General features: G+C 40.1%; 2 protein-coding genes across 4 annotated transcripts; one reads left to right on the forward strand and one right to left on the reverse strand.

Annotated features, from left to right (window-relative positions):
- The first annotated feature begins 5,883 nt into the window (after positions 1–5,883).
- Positions 5,884–16,925, forward strand: LOC133425046 (antizyme inhibitor 1-like). 3 transcript variants are annotated; one of them, XM_061715718.1, is made up of 12 exons: positions 5,884–6,033; positions 8,668–8,791; positions 10,028–10,238; positions 10,400–10,573; positions 10,839–11,011; positions 13,999–14,133; positions 14,321–14,402; positions 14,513–14,587; positions 14,809–14,974; positions 15,148–15,263; positions 15,376–15,592; positions 15,699–16,925. In XM_061715718.1, exons 3-12 carry the CDS (start codon positions 10,137–10,139, stop codon positions 15,812–15,814), a joined length of 1,356 nt encoding a protein of 451 aa, XP_061571702.1. In that variant the 5' UTR covers positions 5,884–6,033; positions 8,668–8,791; positions 10,028–10,136; the 3' UTR covers positions 15,815–16,925. The 3 variants fall into 3 exon arrangements, with proteins under 3 accessions (XP_061571702.1, XP_061571693.1, XP_061571684.1); XM_061715709.1 differs by lacking the exon at positions 5,884–6,033 and adding an exon at positions 7,100–7,303 and having other exon boundaries at positions 8,668–8,795; XM_061715700.1 differs by lacking the exon at positions 5,884–6,033 and adding an exon at positions 7,100–7,303.
- Positions 16,926–17,804: 879 nt separating this feature from the next.
- On the reverse strand, positions 17,805–21,499 carry LOC133425036 (Krueppel-like factor 10). The gene is made up of 4 exons (XM_061715689.1): positions 21,372–21,499; positions 20,675–20,917; positions 18,720–19,614; positions 17,805–18,607 (listed from the first exon to the last, which is right to left on the reverse strand). Exons 1-4 carry the CDS (start codon positions 21,405–21,407, stop codon positions 18,336–18,338), a joined length of 1,446 nt encoding a protein of 481 aa, XP_061571673.1. The 5' UTR covers positions 21,408–21,499; the 3' UTR covers positions 17,805–18,335.
- Positions 21,500–24,369: the final 2,870 nt, after the last annotated feature.

A 24,369-nucleotide genomic window follows, 5' to 3' on the forward strand; every position in this document is an offset into this window, starting at 1 on the left:
ATCGTATAATGTTCACAAAGTGTAATGCAATTCATGTCATGGGTAGTGTATTTTGAAGGATCAAATACTCAACATCCCAAATTATCAATTTAGCATGGCAATCAAACTTTGAAAATCGACTGTGCGCGTGCGCAGAACCACAAAGTAGCATTTCTCGGCAGGTAGCATTAAATTGGCAGAACACATTCTCTGTTACACTCTCGGTGCGTCCGAAATGCCACACTAAACAGTATATACTAAAAAGTAAACTTAAATTCGGCACACTTTTGAGTAAATATCAGTAGTATGCATTAATTGGGACGTACTACTCAGAGCTACACGGCACTTCCTGCCCTTGGGAGGGGGAGTTGTTACCATGGTAACAACTCCTGTCACAGCAGTAGTAGCAGCACCGCTCCGCTCTTTCCCGTTTATTCTGGCCCAAACAAGATGACATTATATAATATTATTATATATGAATATTATAATATTAATATTATATAAATAATATTATTATACTTAATATTATACTTATGACATATACGTATGCGCAGCACTTACCAACCAAACAACGCTGCATTGCATTGTGGGACGTTTCTGCTTAGCTAGTGTCCATCAATCCACACTAATACATTTCTCCGGAATGAGTATGGATAGTGCACACTATTGTGTACGTACTAATGTTTCGGACACACTAAAAAATCTCACATACTATTTTTGCTACTCATTAGGGTGGATGCAGCCTTGGTGTGTGATTAGGGTTGCCAACCGTCCCTTGAAAAACAGAATCATCCCGTATTTATAAAATGAAGTACACGTCCCGTATTGAGCTTAAAAGGGACGCACTTTGTCCCGTATTACTGTGAGAGTCAAAAAATAGTCATAAAATGCCAATTGAAAATGGCATTGAGCTGTTGAGTTCATAAGTTATGTTTTTCTGTTTTACTCCAACTGTAGCCTACAGTCGTGGCTTTTGAGGCACAAATATGTTTACAAGTTTTCTACAGACTTTCTGTTTGCACTTTTGTTATTGTACTAAAAATGTGCACTATTACAGAATGGATGTTCTGATTTCTTTCTATTGTTTTATATACATTTATACAATTTTAAGTTAAGCAGGACAGGTTTCTGTTTAAGAAAGATACTTATTTTATTCAGCTCATTTTGTTATTTTGTATTAAAATGAATTGCTGGATAATAATTTGTTTTCCATGTGTTCATGACATTCAAAATATGCATCTAATTCAATTCAGGTTCGAATCAAATAGTTACAAAATCGTTTCACTCACAAAAAAGGGGCTAAAAAAATTCACCATGCCAGGAACGGTGAAGGCAATCGGCTTGGCCAGCCCTGCAGATGAGGTCTCCCTTGTTTATTTTTCAGGGAGTTGGTAACCCTATGTGTGATTGTGAGATGAGCTAGCACAACAACATATTAGGGCCACTTGATTGGCAGTTTTACAATAAGATAACCTCAGTGTGTGTGTATATGTGTGTGTGTGTGTGAGATTTTGACCATTTTTCTCTTTGCAGTTCTTTTCAAATGCCCATAGTTGTTTCGTGTCTCGTTTTGAATTATTCATTTTCTTTTTACGTCTTATTATCTCATTTAGCTGCATTCAAACAAGTGGGTAGATTAAGCTAAAAGGTTCCCTGACTACTTGGGCTCCTCAGCATATCTAATGGGTCAGTACAGTCATCTGTTCTTGAACATATCAAGACTGCAAGGTTGTTATTCAACAGAGATTGGCAAGAATGATGGTTTTATTTTGAAGACAGGAGGTAATATTTACATGCCACAGTAAATTTAATACAAGTTAATTTTGGTGAGGGAGCTTTTTGTCATTTCTCGTCTTGATAAATATCCTGAATTACAAGACCTCCACCCCTGACTTGAGCCTGGGTCGACATTCCAAATTCTTGAGGACATTATTAGAGAAGGAGACAGACGATGATGGGTGCCAAGTCAGCTGCATTTGAGGCTGCAGAGTTGCTAAATTTAGAAAAGTTGGGTCAGGTTTCCTGACTATGGGTGTCTCCTGCACAGAAACTGAGGAAAACGCCCCCAAGGGGACATGTTTATAATTCAGTGGGTCTGGGGTTCATTGTTTGGGACACAATGCTTGGTCTGTCTGGAGCCAACCTTCGACATCAAACAGCAGGGTTGAGTTTGCCCATGGCTGGCGAGGGGCCAGCGTCCTGGGACGTTATCAGGATACACACAGTCAGGCCGTGTGCAGAAAGCAGGCTACTGCCGGGAATCTGGTGCACGATCTGTTCGGGTGCAATAAGCGAGAACACCATGCTGTTTCTGCAACAAATTGTATCGAATAGATAAACGATTTACACACTCCCATGCGCACCGTCAACATCGCAGTCTCCGTCAGAGCTTCTCAGTCGGCCAAGTGCAAAAGTTAGAGCTCCCTATTTGAATCTTGTGATTTTTTTTTTCACGAGTGTGTGTGTGTGTGTTTGTGTGTGTGTCTGTGTGTGTACATGCAAAGACATAATAATAAACATCTAATTGTTGTGGATCTATCAGGCAAGTACAACTTTGAATGAACAACAGCAGATAACTTTTTTCACTGTGGTATTATTTATTTCAAATAAAGCCAAAAAGAAAAGGAAAATAACGTGAACAATCCTCTTCCTTGGGATTTAAAGGGCGAGTTGTAAAGGTTAAATAATCATCAGCCCATGATGAAATCTGCTGGCATGCAGACTTATGTAACAACATTCTGACAGTTTGCTGGTCTACAGTATTCAGGTATGTATGTGTTAGCATAATGCCGGGAGGGATGGGAATAAACACCAGTCTTTGAAAAGCCGCTGTTGCTTAACATCACCTGGAAAGTATAATGAAAACAATTTCCAATTGATTGGGACTTCAGTGTTCTTAAGTGCAAAGTATTCAAGGCAGTATACAATCTGTGGCCCTTCCAAGGGCCAAGGTCAGACCATGCAATGGTTAGAGAAACATAAAGAAACCTAGGAGCTACTGTACATCTCAGGCTCTAAAAACTTCACGAGCCTGTTAAACAACAAAATTTATGATGGCGCAATTAGAAGAAGACTGAGCATGTATGATTTGTGAAGGGCTGACAGGAGTAAGAAGTTTCTTCTAAAAGGAACATGGGAGGCCAAGCGAGGTTTGGGGAAAAAAGCATTTGAACAAGCCCTATGATTTCCAAAACAATGTCCTGTGGACAGATGTGACCAAAAAGACCAAAGTGGACTTTGCTTTGCCTTAACACCTTCCACCAAGTTTGATGAGAACCAAACACCGCCCGCCATCCACCATGGTAGAGGAGCGGCGATGATTTGGGGACGCTTTGCAACCACGTTACATGGACACCTTGAGATTATTTAGAAGATAATAAACTGGAATACTATACCAATGTATTCAAGAGGGAAATGTGGGGTCATCTGACACCTAAAATAGAGTGAAAATTAGGTAATCAAATGGGAAAATGATGTGAACCCCAGCAGCAAACTGCCAAAATGACTGAAATAATCACGGTCAAGGTTTTGGAATAGTCTAGTCATAGTCCAGACCTCAACAATTCCATTAGAATTTGGGGGTGAGACCTTCAGAGAGCTGTCCATAAACAAATGCCCAAAAACTTTGATAAATTAAACCAATGTTGCAAAAAGGAATGAGCCAAAATTCCCCTACAAATAGGTGAGACACTGATAAACTCATATGGAAAATTACTACAGCAGGTCATTATAGCTAAAGATGGATCTACAAGCTATTGAATTGTGGGGGTGTTTAATAATTCACAGATAATCTTATAAAAAGTCTCTATAAACAGTGTCTAACAGCACATCCCCTGTTTAAACTAGTTTGGGCTACAGTGACCAGGTGATAAGTTCACATACTGGGTAAGATAGATGCACTCATAAGGGTATAAGCAGTGAAGCTTATATATCACTTTACAGTACAATTAATATTTTAAACTTATTGAATAAAATCTTAATCTATAATTCCTAGGAGATACATGGAGAATATACTTTTCGTGTGGTCATTTTAAAGGAATGTGCTCACATGCAGACAGTTATGATAGAAATAATGTATTGGTAGACTGTCTCAGCGAAAAGGAAGCAAGGGTGAAATGTGCATCATTTTTTAGACTGGGTTATTGTTTGGCTATCAAGACATATTGTGCTGTATCTCTCCACCTCTTTGATACTATTGTAATACATGACACGCCATGGAAAAAATATAGATAAGGATTGTTCATTTTAGGTAGTGTATTCTAGAGGGAGAAAAAGCAATTTATCTAACAAATAATGGATGCACTACTTGCTCTACTATTTTACAAATATCTGTTGTTCATTGTGAGACTCTTACTTCATGTCTCTTAAGTAGAAAGTTGTTTTATTTGTTCAGTTGTCCCCTCAGTTGCTTTTATTTTTCTCTATTTAACATTCAGATCAGTGTGAGGGGGCATTTGTTGGGGGTTCCTTGTACTTGGCAACATACTCTGGCAAAAGGAGGCGGAAATGCCTCTGAGTGACTTAACAACACGGGAGCATGTTGCATAAGACCTGTTTATAGAGGGTTTATACGATCACTCAAGTTTATATATTGAATTAAATACAAGTTAGTTGTTGATACCATAGACTTCCATGCTCTTTCTGGGAGGTGGGTCTCTTTTTTTCTAATACATTGATTGTATCAGTAACCACAAACAAAGGCAATCAGTTATATTGGAAATGTTTTATTATTTTTATGTTACATCCATTGACTGATATAATGAGCTGCTTTTTACCGTCTTATTTGAGATTCTTGGTCAGACAGGGTTGATTTAGGGTCTGTCTAAGTCTGTGCCTTGATGTCATCTGTTTGCAATGTTTGCAAATAAGAATTCCTGCTGCACAATACAGCCACTGGAGTATTTGCCCTCATGGTGGGTGGTACACATGTTTCTCTGTCGCATATGCCTATTATGATCAAAACAATGGAAATTAAACACTCTAGATGCTATGTGAGATTAGCCTTATATATACATAGTCTCATTTGGTGTCGGAGAAAAAAGGCACAAAACACGGAACAGCTTTTGTGTTGCGGTCCAGAGGAAAAAATGTTGCCTGTACAGCCTTTACAATGGACTCTGTGCAATAGTTTTATTAGCGAAACAAACTGTGCCATTGTGTATTTATTTCTCCAGGGAGCACTCAGAGCTCATCTAACCCTTTCAAAATGTTCAGTTAAATTGTTCAATAACAATACCTCATGAACTGCTGCATAATCCAGAATATGATGTAGGCCAGCCACACTGGTCTGGCAAAGACTAAGGAATATTGTTTTTGGAAAATACAGGATTACCATGAGGTTTAGGGTTTCTTGATGCTCTGGGGTTCAGCTTACTGGGTCTCAGAAAAATTCCTGAGCTTCACGTGAATACATAACAGCTTACATGAGTACTCTAGGAACGGATGTGTTTTTTTGTTTGATTATATGTCCTCTAAAAAAAGATGGAAATACTGAATTTAGGAAACATTAAGACCCCCCCCCCTCCCACACACACACACACACACACACACCACCCCATCCCCTACAAAAACAAAAATAAAAATATATATATCTTAAAAAAAATACAAATCATAGAAAGCCCTCGAACCTTGAAACAGAGCATTAAGACATAGGAAAATTTTGTTCAGTACCTGCAAACTAGTAACAGCATGATGTGAATATTGTTATGAAGTCAAACCAGCCCAAGAGAAAACACCTCCCTTCTGTTTGGCTAACAGTAACTTGGCACCCTCCTCCTCCATTGCTGAAGAGGGAGACATGCAAATTTATCTTCTTGGGGGGAAAAAGAGGCAGTCGCAACTTCTCAAAGTCACAACAACTGAGACTAGAGGACAGGAAAATCCAGTCTAAGCTTGAACTTGAAGAGTAAAGATATGCATTGCACTAGCTGCATGTGGAACTGATGATTTGCAAGTGACTGTTTCAGAATAAAAAGGATAATACTGCCAACTTTATTGGACAGCATTTCTTCATCCCCAGTGAGCCATGGGAAATGCAATGAAGACGTAACACAGGTAATTCTTGATAAACAGTAGAGGTTTTAATAGATCTATAAATGCAGCTTATAGTTTGACTTTGTGTCATGAATATTTTTTTTATTGATCTGTTTAGAAAAAACAACATATAATGATAACATGGATACATATAATCAAAGATAAACATTATACATTATACATTGTCCCTTTTTTTTTCCTTTTTGTTAACACACAAAACTTAACTAAGGAACAGAGTCTCTGTACAGTTAAATAATAAATAAACAGATGAGTAACAAATGATCAATGGAGGAAAGTAATGGATGAGCACAAGTGATGAATATTTTTTAAACTATTCTGAAACTAGCTTGTGGAAAAGAGAATAACAGTTTAACATTTATTTAAAAATTGAAAATTAAAATGAAATTTAAGTTTCCTTCCCAGTCCTTATTTCCACATTCCTTAGATGTTGCTGGGATGTGACAGTGTCCATGCAAAAATGAACCAAGTAACCTATTCTAGACACATTTTGACCCGAAACTTGTTTTATTTGTTCAGTATAAAAATTAATATTTACTCAATTTGAAAAATATAAAATAATACACAAAAACAAACAAATAAATGTAATTTATTTTTGTTGAAAAAACAGCATTACTAGTTTTTTTTATTTCACTGGTGGATCACATTTAATTAAAATGATAATTTAATCATAATTAATCTTAAATTAATATATATTAATATCTTATATATTTGATTTTTTTTATTTGATTTGATTTGATTTGATTTTATTTCATTTATTTTATTTTGTACATCTAAAAAAAAATCAAAAAAAATCAACACTTCATGAGAAGAAAACAAAACAACAAAACAAAGAATGTCATCCTTTAAAACTTGCTATCTTGATTTACATGTGCCAAAAAATGATATATTATTATATATTAATATATATTAATATTAATATATGAGTATCTTTAATTGAATGATACATTTAATTACATTTTTCACATTGAATTCCCTTCTCAACAATAATAAATGTTGAACGCTCGTACCTGTCGCTCTAACCGCGGATGTGGATAACGGAACCGGAACTACTTGCCAGGTCCAGCTGGCTGCCGAACCGCGCCGCTCTTCCGCCTCACTCACTAGGTCATCACAGAGGATTAGCAGCTCCCGCTGGGACCAGCACCGACGGCCGTCAGCTAACAGAATCCATGGCAGCACACCTTTTCTCTCTTAGTTACTCCACCACTGTTTAAAAATTCCGCCTAAAAAGAAAAAGCGTTGCGTCCCCTGGTTTGGGTCTCCAGCCAACGTGAGTACCGGGTTAGCCGCTAGCTGCTAGCCGCTGTTAGCTCCACCATGGCTTAAGGGCTGATTTATGGTTCCGCGTTTAATCGACGCACGTAGCCTACGGCGTAGGGTACGCGGCGACGCGCGACGTAGGGGGCGCGATCCGCGTACCCTACGTCGTAGTTTTGCGTTGGTGTAACGCGGAACCATAAATCAGCCTTCAGCCGCACTAACCAAACCGTTACTCTGTGTACGTTACAGCTGTTTTATTAACTATAGAAATATGACTCAAAAACGAGGTATTCAGCTTATAAAACAGCATTTTACCTCTGTGTCTGAGGGTTTATCGTGGCCGCTGTTACAGTGATGAGAAAGATATAATAACCAGCTGGATAAACAGATTAATAATAGATTAGTGCTCATTAGTTATGTAATTTCTTGCCTCGAAATACACCAAATCTGATATTAGAAGCTTTTGAAGAAATGGTGTTGTTTTAAATAATGTATGTAAAATATCCCTTTATATACACACATGTATATAATGTATGTTCGTTCGTTTTTGTTTATTTCGAACATGTATAAAAAAAACAAGAAAAAAGAAAGGAAAACAAATCCAGGTGGGCGCTCCACCATATAAAGAAAAAAACAGCATCAAAACACATACTTCAAGTTACATGTTCGGAAAGCAGTGGGAGGAAGTATAAACTTATTTAATCCCACCCCCTTTCCACAACTAAACATAAATGATGTCTGTATTTATTTTTTATACTATATACTAATTTGTATAAATATATATCATTTTTACAAAAATAACCTGTTTAAACCAAGATGTAAGCTCTATCATAAATATAATATAACTATGATATAAATATGAAATAACTATGATTTAAATATAATACGTATCTCTAAGTATATAAATATACAAAGACAACATGACAAAATAGCAGAACACAAACAGCTGGTCATCTTTAAACACAGTCTTCACTTTTATACCTTGAATAAACTACCGGTATTTCTTTATATTTCTTCTTAAATTTTTTTATGTTTGTACATTCTTTTAACTCCAAATTCGAACCATTCCACAGTTTAATTCCACAAACTGATACACAAAAAATTATTTTTGTTGTATGCACAAATAAAGATTTGAAGTTTAGGTTACCCCTTAAATTATAACCCCCTTCCCTCCCAATTAATAATTTCTAAATGTTATCCGGTAGCGAATGATTTTTTAGCTTTAAACATTACTTGTGCAGATTGAAATGTGTGTATGTGCGCTGCCACCATCACCTTTGGAACATGGGGTTAGCCAGTTGAGTAAAGAATAACTGTTGTTATTTCACCTGTCAGTGACGGTTCTCTGTGTGCTTTGTCCCCATGTAACTGCAGGTGTGTAGCAACTACCCAGAGGATCTAGGGGCAGCTCTTTACAGAGAGCCGTTTGACTTCAACGCAGAGCCGCCTTGGGATCCTAGCTGATAGTGGCCGAGTGTTCGGCCCAGGACTCATCCATGTGGGTAAATTAGCTGTAAAATGAATAACTCATACGTATTTTTAAAGTGTTGTGTTACGGTTAATCTTTTGTCAGAAACACTGTCATGTGAAATATTTTTTTTTTCTTTATGTTTGTGTACACATATATTTATCAGTATCGTCGTTTGCAAAGCCACTTTAACAAAAACTGTCACTAAGTCTTTAAAAGGAAGATGTGTGAATTAACAAGCTGCATGTCTCATGAATCACAGTTTTAGTTTTATTTCAGATCTATTTTCAGCACTTGTATTGAAGTAACATGACATCGTGTTCTGACTGGCTTTTCTTCTGTAAGATTTCATGCAGTTAAAGAGGAAGTACATAGATATGAATCTGTTAGATATGTGTAAATGACATTTTCTCTAACTTCATAGCTGTTCTTTTGCATTCGTAATTACTTAACTGTACAAACACGTCACAGTACTATCATCACTGTTTTTTTATGTGAGAAGGACACAGTTAAATATTTTCTAAATTTCATGAAGGCTTGGTTGATTTTTAAAGATAGAAAAGTGTTGAGTCATCACCCAATGTCCTTTTAACCAATGCTCCAGCAGTGAGCATTTTTATAGTTGCAATTATGTAATATCCTTCAAAATTAGTCAAAACTGTTAAAACCCTGTAAATGATTTTTTTTTGTATCAGTGTTGCCACTCAGGTATAAAGCTCACAATAAATCTGTGAGCTGTTAGGAACATTAGTTGTCGCCACATATCACCTTCCACAGTCATTTAACTTCTAGTGTCCAGTTCAAATTGGCAAAATGACAGAAACACAACTTTAGGAAAGATAATGTTGAGACACAGACATAGCCAGTATTGTCCTTTAGTTAATGTCATCAAAAAGAACATTTATGGGTCACCAACTCAGGCATTTATTGTAATTGTTGAGAGAACTTGATGGTAAAGTATATGAACTCTGTGCCCCATGCTCTGTGTTTTCATGGTGGCTTTTAAAACAATAGGCCTTCTCTTAAAAAGCCACCCTGTAACGTGGAACCTGCTCTCGGTTTACACTGATTACACACTGACTGAAAATGGCTTCTTTGATTTTCTTTCATTCATTCTCATCAGATAAATTTAGGATCCACTTCCAGAATAAAGTAGAAAGGACCTTGACTACAACACTGATCAAGCATTATCTAAATAAGATGGGGTGTTCTTGCTCCTTGAATTTTTCCTTTTTACACTGACTTTATTTTTTTTTTCTTGTACAGTTTGTTGCATAAATCTAGGACCCTGGGGGCTCGAGGGGGAGTGAGCAAGATCACTTTGGACTATCCACATTCTTTATGCCTGTCGGATTACAAGAAAACGGTTGAGAGGATGAAGGGAATCACTGATGAACCGCAGTATTCTGTTGGCCTACTGGAGGGGGGCACCGCTCTTTGTGACGTGATTGCCAATCATATTGATGAACAAACACTGGTAAGGGCTTTTCTCAGTGCATATCCAGTCGTTTTAATAGATGCTTACTGCACGTTTACTACACATTAAGAAGTTTGTTTTTTTAAGCTTAGGACATGGATTTGGGGTGTTGTATAAGTTTGTTTTCTGACTCTTCCACATGTATATTTCTCTTATCCTAGACTGAGAAGAATGCGTTCTTTGTAGCAGACCTGGGGGTCATAATGAGGCAGCATGTTCGCTGGCGAACTCACATGCCCCAAATTCGACCCTATTACGCAGTCAGATGCAACAGCAGTCCAGCTGTGATCGAAATTCTTGCTGCGCTTGGCTCTGGCTTCACATGCACCAACAAGGTATCCTTGTATAACATGTCAGACCACTAGAATCAGTTTGTAAATGAGATTGCTGTATGCACTGTCAAATCCTGCATAGTGTGCCAACACAAAGGTTTTTGTATTTTTAATTAAATGTATCTGCTGCACTCCACTGACACTGACAAGTGTCTACAAGCCATAGAATAGTTTCAGAGACACCAACGATCTTTGAAAAATTTTCATATTACATCCTTTGTTCACATAATGTGTTTTAATGGAATCCTCTTTTGTTTTTGTATTTCAGTCTGAACTTGAGCTGGTGCAGAGCCATGGTATTCCCTCTGAAGATATCATCTACAGTGGTGTTTGTAAACAGGTCTCTCAGATAAAATATGCTGCTAAGAACGGTATTGACCTGCTGGTGTGTGATAATGAAGCAGAACTGCGTAAGATTTCCCGCTGCCACCCTGGTTCCAAGTAAGTTTTTTTTTTTTTTTTTTTTTAATAAGAATTTGTTTTAGCCATGGGCAAAAATGTCCTATTAATGTTGGGTGGCACAATGAACAGAAACATTTATCAAGGGCAAATGTTGCCAGGGACGGGATGGCTGGCAGCAGTGTTATCATCATCTACTGTACTCCTGTTCTTTGTACTTTCATATGAAGTTTCTGGCTCTCTCTGACTCCAAGCCTTCCCGCTTTCTCAGTAAATCTGCCCCTTGAACAAACATAAGCTGTTTGCCAGACACAAAAATACCAAACATGCTAATCAGCACAATAACGAGACCACTGTTTTTTTACACTTTTAATATTCTAAAGGTGAGAAGGTCAAATATTTTAAACACTGAGAAAAGATTAGTGCTGCCACTAATGACTCATTGTCTAGCAACTAATCTGTTTTTTTGATTAGTCTACTATAAACGACTAATTTCCCCCCCCCCCCCCCCCCCCCCCCCAAAAAAATCAAATGATAGCCATTTATTTTTTTGTTCATTTTACTTTGAAGGCAACTCAAGGGCCAGTGTCACCTGCACCACGTCAAAAGTAGCAGGTAGCCTGCTTAACATCCAAACATGGTCATCATTCTTCACCAGATTTATTTAAAAAAAATCACAAGCTGGCATGACGTTTAAATAATAGTCATACTTACATTGTCCTTTGCTGTTTAGAAGCATCTTCAACAGCTTCCGTGTGCTTCCTTTTCAGGTGCTCATGCATCGCGGATGTAGTCCCATGATAAGCCAACAAAGTTTAGAAACCACTCTTATCACCAGCTGCCTTAAAGTATTCTCTTTCAATGCTTTCAGTCTTTTTCTAGAAATCACCATAATTGATTCAGACTCACCGCCAAGTTATATTTTCTGTATTAAAACACGAGGATGCTCAGAACCGGCGGTAAAAGAAGCTCAATACAGGGGAGGGAATCGAGAGGGCAGCCAATTTAACCAGCAGGGTGCACACAGTAAAACTCGTGGTGTGGAGTAAAATTACCTGAATGCAGATGAACTGTTTGAGACTGGAGACCAAAATGAAATTAACGGTCAACAAAAAAAATTATCGTCGACTAATCGCAGCAGCTCTAAAAAAGATGAACAAAGGCTAAGGAATTCCCACACAGTATTGATTCTGGGATTGGCTGATAAGGTATATTGATGTAAATCCAAAAATATTTAATAATCCACTCACATTTTCCTTTTCTGTTTTTACAATTCATTGAAATCTAGTGCTGTACTCCACAATATCTCTGCTTAATCTTGGGACGATGTCTAGAACGGTGTGTACAGACTTAACGATGATGCCCCCTTGTGTCATGGCTAGGATCTGATGTGCTGGAGTGCAGGTTGCGTCATCAACATACATAGCGGTAAACAAACAAAAGGTGACAATTAACCCCTCTGTTGTAGTTTTTATGTGTGCCAAAAATGCTTTAAAGAAAAAAAGTGCTGAAGGAGAATGTGTTCCCGGTCATGATCTGGGAGAGGAGACCAACTTTGGCTGTCAGTGTAGCCACAACGGCACCAAATCTGATTGTTGCTCAGAGTCTCATGAAGCTTTGTTTCTTTTATGTTTCACTTTTTTTTAAAGAATTGGATGAATACATAATTTAAAGTTGTGTTTTAATTGGCTAGTCAGTACATAGTCATATGAGTTCTGGCGCTATCAGAAGATTATATCAGGCAGTTTTTGAATGCAAGATCAGTGTGACGGTGGTCGTCACATCACTCACATTGTACGATGTGAGACAGCCGATTTGGACCAACGATGACGGATACTTCCATGATTCTTTTACTAAGGTCATCTTTCGTCTGAGACAGACAAAAATAGTGCCTTGTGTAGGGGCCTTAAACTGTTTAATACTTCATTCCCAAAATTCAGAATTTGTTTTTATAATTTCTTTATGATCATCAATTTCATTCAGTGATCTCACATTCTCCATGACAGTCAAGTGACAAACTTCCTCCATATTTGTCCCTGGTTTACTCCTGCTCTTCATTTTCTTCGTCTTCTCCGACTGTCTTGATTTGTGGATCTACATTTAGTCACACTTTGTAAAGTTCAATCAGATTCATCCACGGCTTCCCTGCTAACATGGATAGTGATAACGGGTGTTTAAATGTGACAGCAGCAGAAATCATTTGAGCGTCACTGCATCCAAATCCACATCAGTGTAGAATTGTTTCAAATCTGACTTTCAAAGGGGAAAATGTTTCCAAGAATGTACAGAAGAAAAAACAAACATGGCCCAGGAATTACTGCTACATGTGTCCAGCACTGTTCTAGGTTACAACATTTAAGCTGTTTTAATTGTTAGGGGTCTTATATTGTATGCTCTATAATCAGAAGCCATTTTTACCAACTGAGAAGAGAAAACTCAGTGAGGGCAGATCAGGCCTGGTGCAAATGGAATGACATCCATCCATTATCTTTACCCACTTATTCCTATTTAGGGTCATAGGGATCTGCTGGAGCCTATCCCTTCTCTCTCTGGCTAAATGCCAGGGAAACAGCCAGCAGAGGTCATCCATTACAGGACCATATGTAGACTCACACAAAGCATTCTGTTATGCACTGTTTGCAACTTGAGCTAAATGTGTCAGACTCTCATCCACTGATAATTTCTTTAAGCTTAAAATGCTTTCCATTTTATATTTCTGTCTGGACTTCTAAGCACTGTCAGGAGCGCTAACAGTCTACTATTTCTATGTTTCCTCAAAGTACTTCACAACTACATTTCTATTTAGTAAGAGACGAGTCCCTCAAAAGCCAAGAAATGTAATAATACTGATGACTAACCGAGACACACAGCCTAACATTAAAGGTGGAAGGTCAACATTCAGGCCCAGCAGAGGATGGGGACATTAAACATGGACTTCACTGCCTGACCCTGGTCCCTATATCCTAGATCCTTTTTGTCCTTGAGAAAAAAAAATAACGTGGTATTTTGTTTCTTGTGTGTTAATTCAGGCTGCTGGTACAGGTGTCAACAGAGGCATCCAACCCTGACGGTGACATGAGCATGACCTTTGGATGCTCTCTCAAGGACTGCAGGCATCTGTTGGAGAGTGCAAAAGAGCTTGGTGTGCAAGTTGTGGGAGTCAGGTGAGGCATATATACATCTATACATCTATATTCCTCACTGAGGAAGAAAAGCAACTTTTATTGCTGTTTTAATAGATACGCTTGACATCAAGACCAGGAGACCGATCTTGAGAACATTTTTATCGTCTTTGATGGATAAATAGTTTGAATTATAAGGGACTATAAACTGTCTTTTTTTTCTCTTCAGGTGTCACATTTCCAGCTCCTGTGAAGATGACCAGGTCTATGTTCATGCCATTTCTGATGCCCGTTGTGTCTTTGATATGGGAGTAAGTAATGCTTTGTGACTGTTTTCTATAACTATACTATATATGATGATCCAGAGACATGCAGCACATTCATTCATTTGTTAATATGTGGTGTTTTTTTGCTGCTGCAGGAGGAAATGGGATTCAACATGAACATTTTGGACATTGGCAGTGGATTCAGTGGCTCTGAGACCCAGCTGGAATTGGTTATTATCAGTCTTTGTCTTCTATACATCATTCTAATTGAAGACATGCTGGGGGGGCACTATGGAGAATATGCTTTTGTTGAATTCATTGTATTCATTCTTTTCACTGTTATCAGTACTGTTGCTGCTAATGATAAACTTCTTTTGTCAGGAATATTAATAGATTGTGTAAAATGTTACTGAATCTTTTAAAAAAAAAAGGTTTGTCATCTCTTTTTCAGATTAATAGTGCAGTCATGCCTGTGGTGGATGTGTACTTTCCTCCTTCCACTGGAGTTTCCATCATCGCTGAGCCGGGAAGCTTCTTTGTGTCCTCTGCCTTCACCCTGGCTGTCAATGTCATCTGCAAGGAAGTGGTGGCCCGCGACCGCAAGGACCAGGAACATGGTGAGTGGTGTGCTACTGAGAAAATATGTAGACGTAGTCGATTTAATCAAGTACATTATGTGAACATTTCATGTCCCAAAAGTAACCAAACTCCAAGAATTCCCTTAAACAGTGCATGTGGAACACATCATTAAGATTAAACAGAAAAATGTGTTTGCCACATCTCTGAATAGATGAGCTATCTCCCAACGAGGAGCCAGAATTCCAGTACTACCTGAATGAGGGAGTGTACGGATCGTTCTCCAGCAAGCTCTCTGAAACACTGATCACAGCCCCATCTGTTCACAAGGTGAGTGAGATGTAACCACAACAACTCTTTCCTCTGTTTTCCCAAATAACTCATCAGACCCAACAAACAACGGAATTGGCAGCGAATAACTAATTTGATTCCTTGTAAACAGGACACGTCCAAGGATGCTCCACTTTTCAGCAGCAGCCTCTGGGGTCCTTCTGGGGACGACATGGACCAGGTAGTGGAGCACTGTCTGCTGCCTGAGCTCAACATAGGAGACTGGTTGGTGTTTGCACATGCTGGTGCCTACAGCCTGGGTCAGCCGCTGCTCCCCTCCACCGACTCACCACCGCCCCACGTCTACCACGTCATCTCCTCCAGAGACTGGAAAGTTGCAGTGCTTTACCACATTTTCTGTAGTGTTGGGAATAAGTCTCATTAGAACAGATGCATTTCACCCCCCCTTTGACTAAAGATTGTTTTCCTCCTTTAGGTTTGAGATGCAGGACACTGGTTTCCCCCACGAGACGACGCTGAAGAACTTCTCGCTGGTCCCTTATTTTCTCAAATCCTGCCACACGGAGGCTGCGCTGTCTGTGCCAGCTTAGCATCAACCGACCAGGGGAGCTTTCAGCTTGTCTCACTGGTTTGTGCTGCTAGCAATTTTTTGTCATGGATGAATTCATCCAGCTGTGCAGATAAGTGTTTGATATAACTGGGACCAGATTAACCGGAACTTTTTTTATCTGACAACCCCCAATGTACAATTTGTGATTAGACAGCAAAACCAGAGTAGATGTCAGTTCGTATGCAACAAAATGGATGAGTCCAGAAATTACATTTTTCTCTTTTTATCAGTATCCCACATAAGTGCAGTTTACATTACTGCAGTAGGCCTGTAAAGATCTAACATAACGTGTGACAGATGTGTTGTTATCTTCATTACTGTTGCCAATAGACTGTCCCTGAGTGAGGCAGTGTTTTAAATAAAACCAGGTCCAAGTTATTGTTTTGAGCTTTGCTACAAGATGTGTATTTATGAGTTCAATTGGTTCTGTAATTTATTACTTGTGATGAGAGCTTGACTCCATTAATACCTTTTAAAATGTGTTTTCCTTCTTAGTGTTTTAAAAGGGGACCTTACAGATAAGATGTTGCTGCATATACAGAGATGAATTAACATGTGTCTGATCTGATAAAAGAAGAGCCATTCTTGTCAGTATTGTCACCATATGTGGAAAACTGGTGTGGTGTGAAAGCTAAATCTTAAGTGTTCACCAGTAAACTGGTATTTGTGTGTTTTTCCAAAGTGTTGAGCAACTTTCTGTCGAGATCAGCGAAGGGTCAGCAGGCGACTGCTGCGCCAACGGAGAGCAAGGCCAGATTAGCAGACCGCATGTGCTGCAGAGGAACAGGGCAAGTGTTGACGGATACCCGGTCAGCTGACATGAATGGAACGTTTTATTTAAAATAATAATAAGCAGCACATTATATTGATACATGACCTTTTTGCTTTCTTCTGGTATTTATAGTTTAATATTTTTTCAACAGTTTGTTGAAGGAATATTACAGGACTTCTTGATTTAAATCTACTTGCATAGTTTATCTGTGGAGTTGTCACCCAATCTGGGTCTAAGATGTTAAATTATCAGACACTTGCCTGCGATTAAGTTCTAGCTGTGCTTATCAAAATGAAAAGTAATAAATAGGTTGACTTGAGACTGAATGCATTGTGTTTTATTGTGAAAACAAAAAGGGCTACAAGTCTTGAACAGTGAAGTGATGCATCCAAAACATAAACCTCCATTTCACAGCATCATGACCTGATTTTACTTCAGTCGCAAACTAAAGGATTCATGAGCTGCATTTCTCACACAGTTGAAACTCAGCAGGACATACAATATCAGCAGTTAAAGATCAGGACAGCCTCCGATTGACGGTTACAAGGCGATACTTGTACAAAGAGAAAGCAACATTGTGCAAATGTAACATTTCCTGTTTCAGTATATATTTGGATGTTTGAAGTGACCACAACCTCAAAAGTTCCAACAATACTATCCAGTCACTTTGAATGTGGCTGCCTCATTCTGAAAATGCACCATTAAGTGAGCCATTCACACCGACGGGGGGTCTGAGACATCGCAGACTGAGATCGGAGAAGAATATTTCCACTTGTCCATCTTCAGCTTTAGCCAGTTTCCCTTTTCGCTAGATTTCTTAAAGCAGCTGTTGTGAACAAAGCTGTAAAGATACAATCTAAAGTAGAGATGCACCGATTGATCGGCCCCTGATCGGGATCGGGCCGATAATGGCCCTATGGGCTTTGATCGGAGATCGGAAAATAATAGTTCAGAGCGGCCGATCTGATGACGTTTACAACAACAAACCCCCGCCCGCGCGGGCGTTCCCGCATCTCAGACCAAGCTGTCCTAAGGGGGCGTCGGCCTTGCCGGTGTGGGCGTTTTACAATGTCTGAAAAGGACAACAAATTTGCAGTTTGCAAGATTTTTATTTTAAGATTTAATTCCTCTTTCCACAGGAAAACTAAGGTTTATATAGTTTACAACTTGCATCAACTTTTAGAGAGTGACATGTCTGTGTTGCACATTTTGTACATAATTATTACCACAGGAAAGCTGAAGCTACTAAACTACACTTACTCTTTGTAAGCCGAGTCTTACACCTAATCTCCTAATTTTTATACCTAATAATACAATGTCAGTGTCGTGAACATGAGACAACAATATTGACGAATTTATGGATTTCACGCTGTGATCGGTGATCGGCAAAATTGGGATCGGCCGATACTGGTTTTAGAGATCGGTGATCGGCCCTCAAAATCGGTGCATCTCTAATCTAAAGCGGGGGCTTTTGTCCTCTATTTCCCTGACAGACATTTTATACCTCAGCAAATAGTGTTAGCTTATGAAAAATGGGAATCGCAGGTCTCCTTTCAAATATAGATTCTCATATGCAAGACTTTTTAATGTATAAAACAGTAAGAGAACACGGGTTTATGGTCAAATGTACGGTAAACAGTTTGATCCCTCTTTCATGTACTCAGAGCATCACAGTTGCTCTGTCAGCTGTCTCACTGCTGTTATGAAAAGTTCCTCCCTTTATAATCACTTAGGACGCCTCACAGAGGGTTTGTTGAACAGTTCTGACTCCAGTGAGGTGTGCAGGGTGGGCGACCCTTAGCGTCCAGTAGGATGTCTTCCTTGCCGCCAGGTGACGTCGAGTGTGTTTGGCAAGGTGGTCGCTGCGCATGAAACGAGTGAGACAGAAGGGACAGGTGAACCTTTTCTCCCCCGTGTGGGTTCGCCGATGCCGTGACAGCTCATCGGAGCGAGCAAATTGCCTTTCACATCCCTCCCACTTGCATTTAAAGGGTTTCTCACCTGTTTGGGCAAAGACAGAGGAGCAGTTTAAGATATATTTCAAATCTAATCCAACAGAGATAAACAGAAGGGCTTCCTTTGGCCCACCGATTCTAATGATTGTATTTCTTACCTGTATGTGTCCTTATGTGGGCCTTGAGATGAGAGCTCTTGAAGTAAGTCTTCCTGCAGTCCTCATGAGGACAAACATGACTGCGTACACGCGCCATTGCTGTGCGTGCGTGGTGCCGTGGCTCTGAAAGGGCAGGACCGGGCGCCGGAGCGATGGCTGCAAACTTGCTGCCACCAGGAGGCGCTTGCGTTTGCTGAACACAGACGGGAGGAACAGATGGTTGAGGAACGAGGAAGAGCACAGGGCCTTTAGCCACCTCACCCCCCACAAAGAAGACCTGTGCAGGAGAAGTGGTCGATGCCGTAGAGGCCGTGTTTGGTTGTGGTAATCCACATTCTGGGTTCTGCTGCTGTGACGTGTGCATGGCGGAGATTGCTAAGGCCACTGGCAGCATGTGCTGCTGCTGGCTCTCAGAGGTCCTGGCAGGCTTCTGCGCTACAGCGGGGGATGGAGAAGAAACGGGAACAATCTGGCTGCAGACGGGTACGAGAGAGAGCAGGCTGCCAGCAGCTGGAACCGACCGGGGTGCGTTAGTCTGATCAAACCGGCCTAACGGATTCAGCCGGGTCTGGCTGGCTTCTAAGTTTGGCCACATATCAGTGAAATCTCTCTGTGTTGCAATTCTCTTCTTAGAGCCTCTGTTAGCGTCCGTACGGGAGTTCAAATCCGGCTTAGAGTCCTCCGTATGAGCCCCGGAGAGCCGGTCCTCCTGCAGCAGAGGAGAGTGGCAGGTGCAGCGCTGGCCGTCTGCAGTGTGGCGGATGACGCTGGTCCACTGGAACTTCTGGGTACCAGCAGTCTGCAGGGGAAGCTCTTTAGCAGTGTGATGTAGTTTCAGTACCGGGGTTGGATTGGTGGCCTCAAGATGCGGTGGGCTGTAAGGTGGCGTCATGCACTGAAAGGAAAAGCAACATGTCTTCAATTATATTGCTAGTTTATGAATATTCAATTTCACACATTTTAGTCACTGATTTCATTATGAAACTGTAGTGTTGCATAAGTGTGATAAGCAGTACTGGAGTTGAGTGGGGATGAGGGGGGGCGGCATCCCCCCTGAAATAAAAACGGTCCAAATCATCCCCCCTGTAAAACTGCCATCCCCCCTTTCCACCCTTTATGTCATTTCATCAATGAATGTGGTTTTACTGCTATTTCAACATTTAGAGTCATCACCAGAAAAATAACTTATTTCACAATTTTCACCTGTTTCAAGTCAATTTGCACTTGAAATAAGTAGAAAGATCTGCCAGTGGGACAAGATTTATCTTCTCATTACAAGCAAAAAATCTTGTTCCACTCGCAGATTTTTCTACTTATTTTAAGTGAAAATCTACTTGAAACAGGTGAAAATTGTTGTTTTTTCCAGTGATGAGTCTTGTTTTAAGTGTAATGAGATTTTTTTTTTACTAAAATGAGACATTTTAACTAGAAATAAGACAAATATTCTTGTTAGGATTGTGAGTTTTTGCAGTGATCCATGTTACTTATCCTGTGAAGGACAGAGTCATATTGATAAGTTCAGAAAAGTGTTTTTTATTGTTGTGTTTTGATGTATTAGATGTAACCCCAGTGGATATTTAAAGCTTACAGAAGGCTGCATTTAACTGCTGCTATGTCATTCCTGCAGTATTTCTGCAGGTGTTTTGGTCACTGCTATTATTTGTAATATATTATATTATTTGTAATCAGCACAAATTATCTGTCCCCATATGATCAAATCCACCATCCCCCCTGATTTTTTTTTTTACAACTCGAGTACTGGTGATAAGTGATAATAAAGTTAAATCAAACAAATGAGTTTCCAGAGATGCCAGCAGGAGAGTGAGACGGCTTTATACATTTTTTATTTTTTAAATATTCTGGAAGGAACCACAATCTAGGCCACATCAAAATTAATTCAGCCATGACCTAAAAAGGCTAAAAGTTGAAGCTCTGGGGCGATGCGGTCCACTTACATAAGGGGAGTCCTGCAGCAAAGCAGAACCAGAGGGAACCACCCAGTCGTCCTCTAGGCTGTCTGATGAGGGGGTCAGTGGCCTGGGGGGGCCTGGCCTGACGGTCCTCATCTTCCCATGAGCTGTCAGGAACACCAGAGCCTCCACAGCCCTGGAGACCCCTGCACCCATGGGGGGGAGCCGGAGCTCACCCTGGATATCTAGGATGTCCACCTTGTGCTCTTCAACTTCCATCCTGCAGGTCTGACAGAGACATTTCAGTTTCAGTTAATTTGCATTGACTAGATATAAAAATCTTGTAATGATTTGCATCTTGTCATGACTTGATTGTATAAATGTAAGGGCCTATGACCAGAACACAGGAAGCAGCACGTGCAATGACCGTGATCAGCTGGCCTACTGTCTCCAGGTCAGGGGTTAAATGGACACACAGGAAAATAGATGGATTTTTACTGTTATCAGTTTTGCATACTTCTAACTGTAGGCTGATGTGAAGACCAGAAGGACCTTGTTTTATTTATTTAGTTTATCATTCAGGGTGTGTTCTCTGTGCACCCAAAGGCAGTGCCCCCAACCTATGAACCCCAATGTTACCCCTCAAAATCAAGCAAACGGTACTCTGTGTGACCTGGTCCGACAGAGAAGACATGGTAAAGCCGAGTTGAAATGCATGACGTCCAGAAAATAAAATACTCACATGTGTGTGGGCCTGGAAGGACGGCAGGTTAGGCATTTGCTGAACCTGTCGTCTTGGTTGAGACCTTTAGGAGAGAATGTAGTCCGTCCCCAGCTCTCTCCTCGACCTGCTTCACCATCATCGGTTCAAACGCGGCGGGGGCGGGGCTTCGCGCGGCAGCCAATCAGGAGCAAAGGTGTGCTGAGGTGCGGACCAATCAGAGCAGGAGCCGCTGCGTGATCGGGGGCTGACAGGACCGTGGAGGCTGCATGATACACAACAGTATAGACCTGTGAATAACACCACACACACACACACACACACACACACACACACACACACACACACACACACACACACACATGAACCATTCACTGGAATGAGTCATGTCTCCTTCTGTCTGAACAGTTTTATAACTTGTACATTTTGAAATAGTTGCATTTAAATATAGTCGTGCACAAGTCAGTGACCCCTCTTTTAATCATGTGTTTGTTTGTTTGGTGTTTTTTGTGTGTAAAAGCATATTAAATATCCTCTGTTCATATTGGATTGTAGTATTGGTCAAATTCAACCTCAGATGCACAATGTCATGCCACTTTTTTCACTATCGATAGATAGATAGATAGATAGATAGATAGATAGATAGATAGATAGATAGATAGATAGATAGATAGATAGATAGATTGAGATTGATAGATAGATATACTTTATTTATGCCAAGCAGGGAAATTGTAGTGTAGTGGCAGCATTACACACAGTGACGGTGGAAAACATATTGGATAAGAATAAGTAACTATATGAACAGACTGTACACAATGTACAAAATAAAATAAAGTAGCAAGCAGTATAATAAAATGGAATAAAGTAGCAAGCGGATGAAGTAGCAAGAGGAAGTGAATGAATTGAAAGGAAATAAATAAATAATTACACCATGTGGACAACCCCATGACTCATCAGCTTGTAGATCAACATGAGGCAGCAAAACAACTTGGAGTGTTCAATGCCTGTCTGATTTAGTTAGTCTCTTCATCTTCAAATCCTTCCAAAGAAACAGTTCTTGTGCTGTCTTTTTTTTTTTAATTTTATTTTTTCAAGCTTTCTTCTGAGAGTTGTTTGACCTGGGGGTAAATTTGCTGGGCGTTCAGTGTTGGGGGGGGGGGGGGGGGGTAGGGGGGGGGAGGGGGGTAGGGGGGGGAGAGGGTTAGCTGCTGTCTTGAATGATTTCCACTCGCAAAGAATTTTTTTCATCCGGGTAATTGGAAATGGTTTCATACCGACTGCTCCTCGGAAACCAATGCTTGTGTCTCTTCCTCTTGGCACTGTGTTAACAGTTACAGTTACTTATTTAGCAGATGCTTTTATCCAAAGCAAGCTACAAGGCTAGGGTAGGCTATTTTTAATTATTTATTGGTTTAACTCAGTTATTTGTTTTATTTTGTGTTGTGTGAAAGTTTTTATATACTATAGTATTTATCTGTTTGTCTTTTAGGACTGACTGATGGCACTTTTAATTTCATTGTTATATGACAATGACCGATAAAGACTAATCTAATCTAATCTGATACAAGTGTGGAATAACAATCCAAAAAAGCTACAGTACAGTTGGTAGAGTGTTAGGAGAGGAGGTGTTCTTAAAGGGCCTTCAAAAGTTTCTTGAAAGTCTACGTTGTAGAGGTTTAACCGTGCACGCTGGGAGACCTGCGACAAGAGTGTTGCAGTGAGCACACACCAGGATGCTCCAGGACAGCAAACTGCCTAAACATCTGCTTTTACAGAGGTCTGCACACCTGCTGACCATGGAATGAGTTATCCTCATTGCACAACAGTACAACAAACTTAGATGCCCCACATCTCATCGTCCATCCACCCATTATCTTATGATTGCTTACTCTAGCGCGGGCTCTCGAGGATCCGCTGGAGCTCGTCCCAGCTCTCTCTGGGTGAAAGGCAGGAGTGCACCCAGTACAGGTCACCAGTCCAATGCAGGGCCACATAGGGACAAACAACCACACACACCCACACACACACTGCTGTGGGGGATTTAAAATCTACAGTTAACCTCAACATACTTTTTTCTTTACTGTGGGAAGAAGCTGTAGACCCAGAAAACCGTGCCAACATGAGGCACAGCAGAAGAATGCAAATATAAAATGCTGTATAAATAAATATAACTTCAAAAAATGTCTATTCACGCAGCCAAAGAGAACCACAATCATCCAAACATAAGACATGTGAGTTAAATGTAAAACATAGTTCTATGACGTCTAAACAAAACTAAATTATTGCACTTAAAGGGGACCTATTATGAAAAACAGGTGTTTTCTTGCTTTAACATATATAAAGTGGTCTCCCCTCAGCCTGCCAACTCAGAGAAGGAGGAAAGAAACCAAATTCTGCAGTGTCTGTACAGCCGCCCGGATGAGCCGTCCAGTGTGATGTGGATCTACGAGCCAATAAGATTCTGCTCCCTTTCGTTACGTAACCAAAATGCGATTTACATTGGTTGGCCTGTGATGCGTGAATCCACGCACACAACTAACTCCGCCGGCCGGAGCTTCCACCATTTTTTTCTTAGCGGTGTATCGCGTCATTCAGGCAGCCAATCAGCACAGAGCCTCATTATCATAGCCCCGCCCACTCAGAATCCTGCATAGATAATGAGGTTAGAGAATGGGAAGATAAAGACATGGATCAGAGGCTGAATTTCTAATTTATTTAGCAAAAACAATCAAAAGCTTGTTTTCAAGACATTCAAGGCCTGTTTAAATAGGTATTAGATGCCATAATAGTCCCCCTTTAAATTACTGATTTGCGGTGGTCACAGTTTGCATGGCCTAAACATAGACACTGTTTTTTAATTTATTAGTCCCACCCTTCAGGCACCTTTAACACCGCCAAGATGGAGGGAGGGCAGATAGTTTGTGTCCAGGCTGCATATTGTCCTTTAAGATTTTCTTGGCCCTGCTTAGACACCTGGAACTAGCAATGTCCTCCAGAGAAGGTAATGGGATGATTTTAA

The sequence above is a fragment of the Cololabis saira genome, chromosome 3 (genome assembly GCF_033807715.1).
Source record: "Cololabis saira isolate AMF1-May2022 chromosome 3, fColSai1.1, whole genome shotgun sequence".
NCBI lineage: Eukaryota > Metazoa > Chordata > Actinopteri > Beloniformes > Belonidae > Cololabis > Cololabis saira.

Bases quoted from the DNA above. Each gene is read 5' to 3' on its own strand.
- LOC133425046 (XM_061715718.1), top strand. From the start codon at position 10,137: ATGAAGGGAATCACTGATGAACCGCAGTATTCTGTTGGCCTACTGGAG. The intron at 10,239-10,399 runs GTAAGGGCTTTT...CTCTTATCCTAG, and splicing joins ATATTGATGAACAAACACTG to ACTGAGAAGAATGCGTTCTT. The intron at 14,588-14,808 runs GTTATTATCAGT...TCTCTTTTTCAG, and splicing joins CTGAGACCCAGCTGGAATTG to ATTAATAGTGCAGTCATGCC.
- LOC133425036 (XM_061715689.1), bottom strand. From the start codon at position 21,407: ATGCCTAACCTGCCGTCCTTCCAGGCCCACACACAT. The intron at 19,615-20,674 runs GTAAGTGGACCG...TTTTCCTTTCAG, and splicing joins TGCTGCAGGACTCCCCTTAT to TGCATGACGCCACCTTACAG. The intron at 18,608-18,719 runs GTAAGAAATACA...TTGCCCAAACAG, and splicing joins CCACATAAGGACACATACAG to GTGAGAAACCCTTTAAATGC.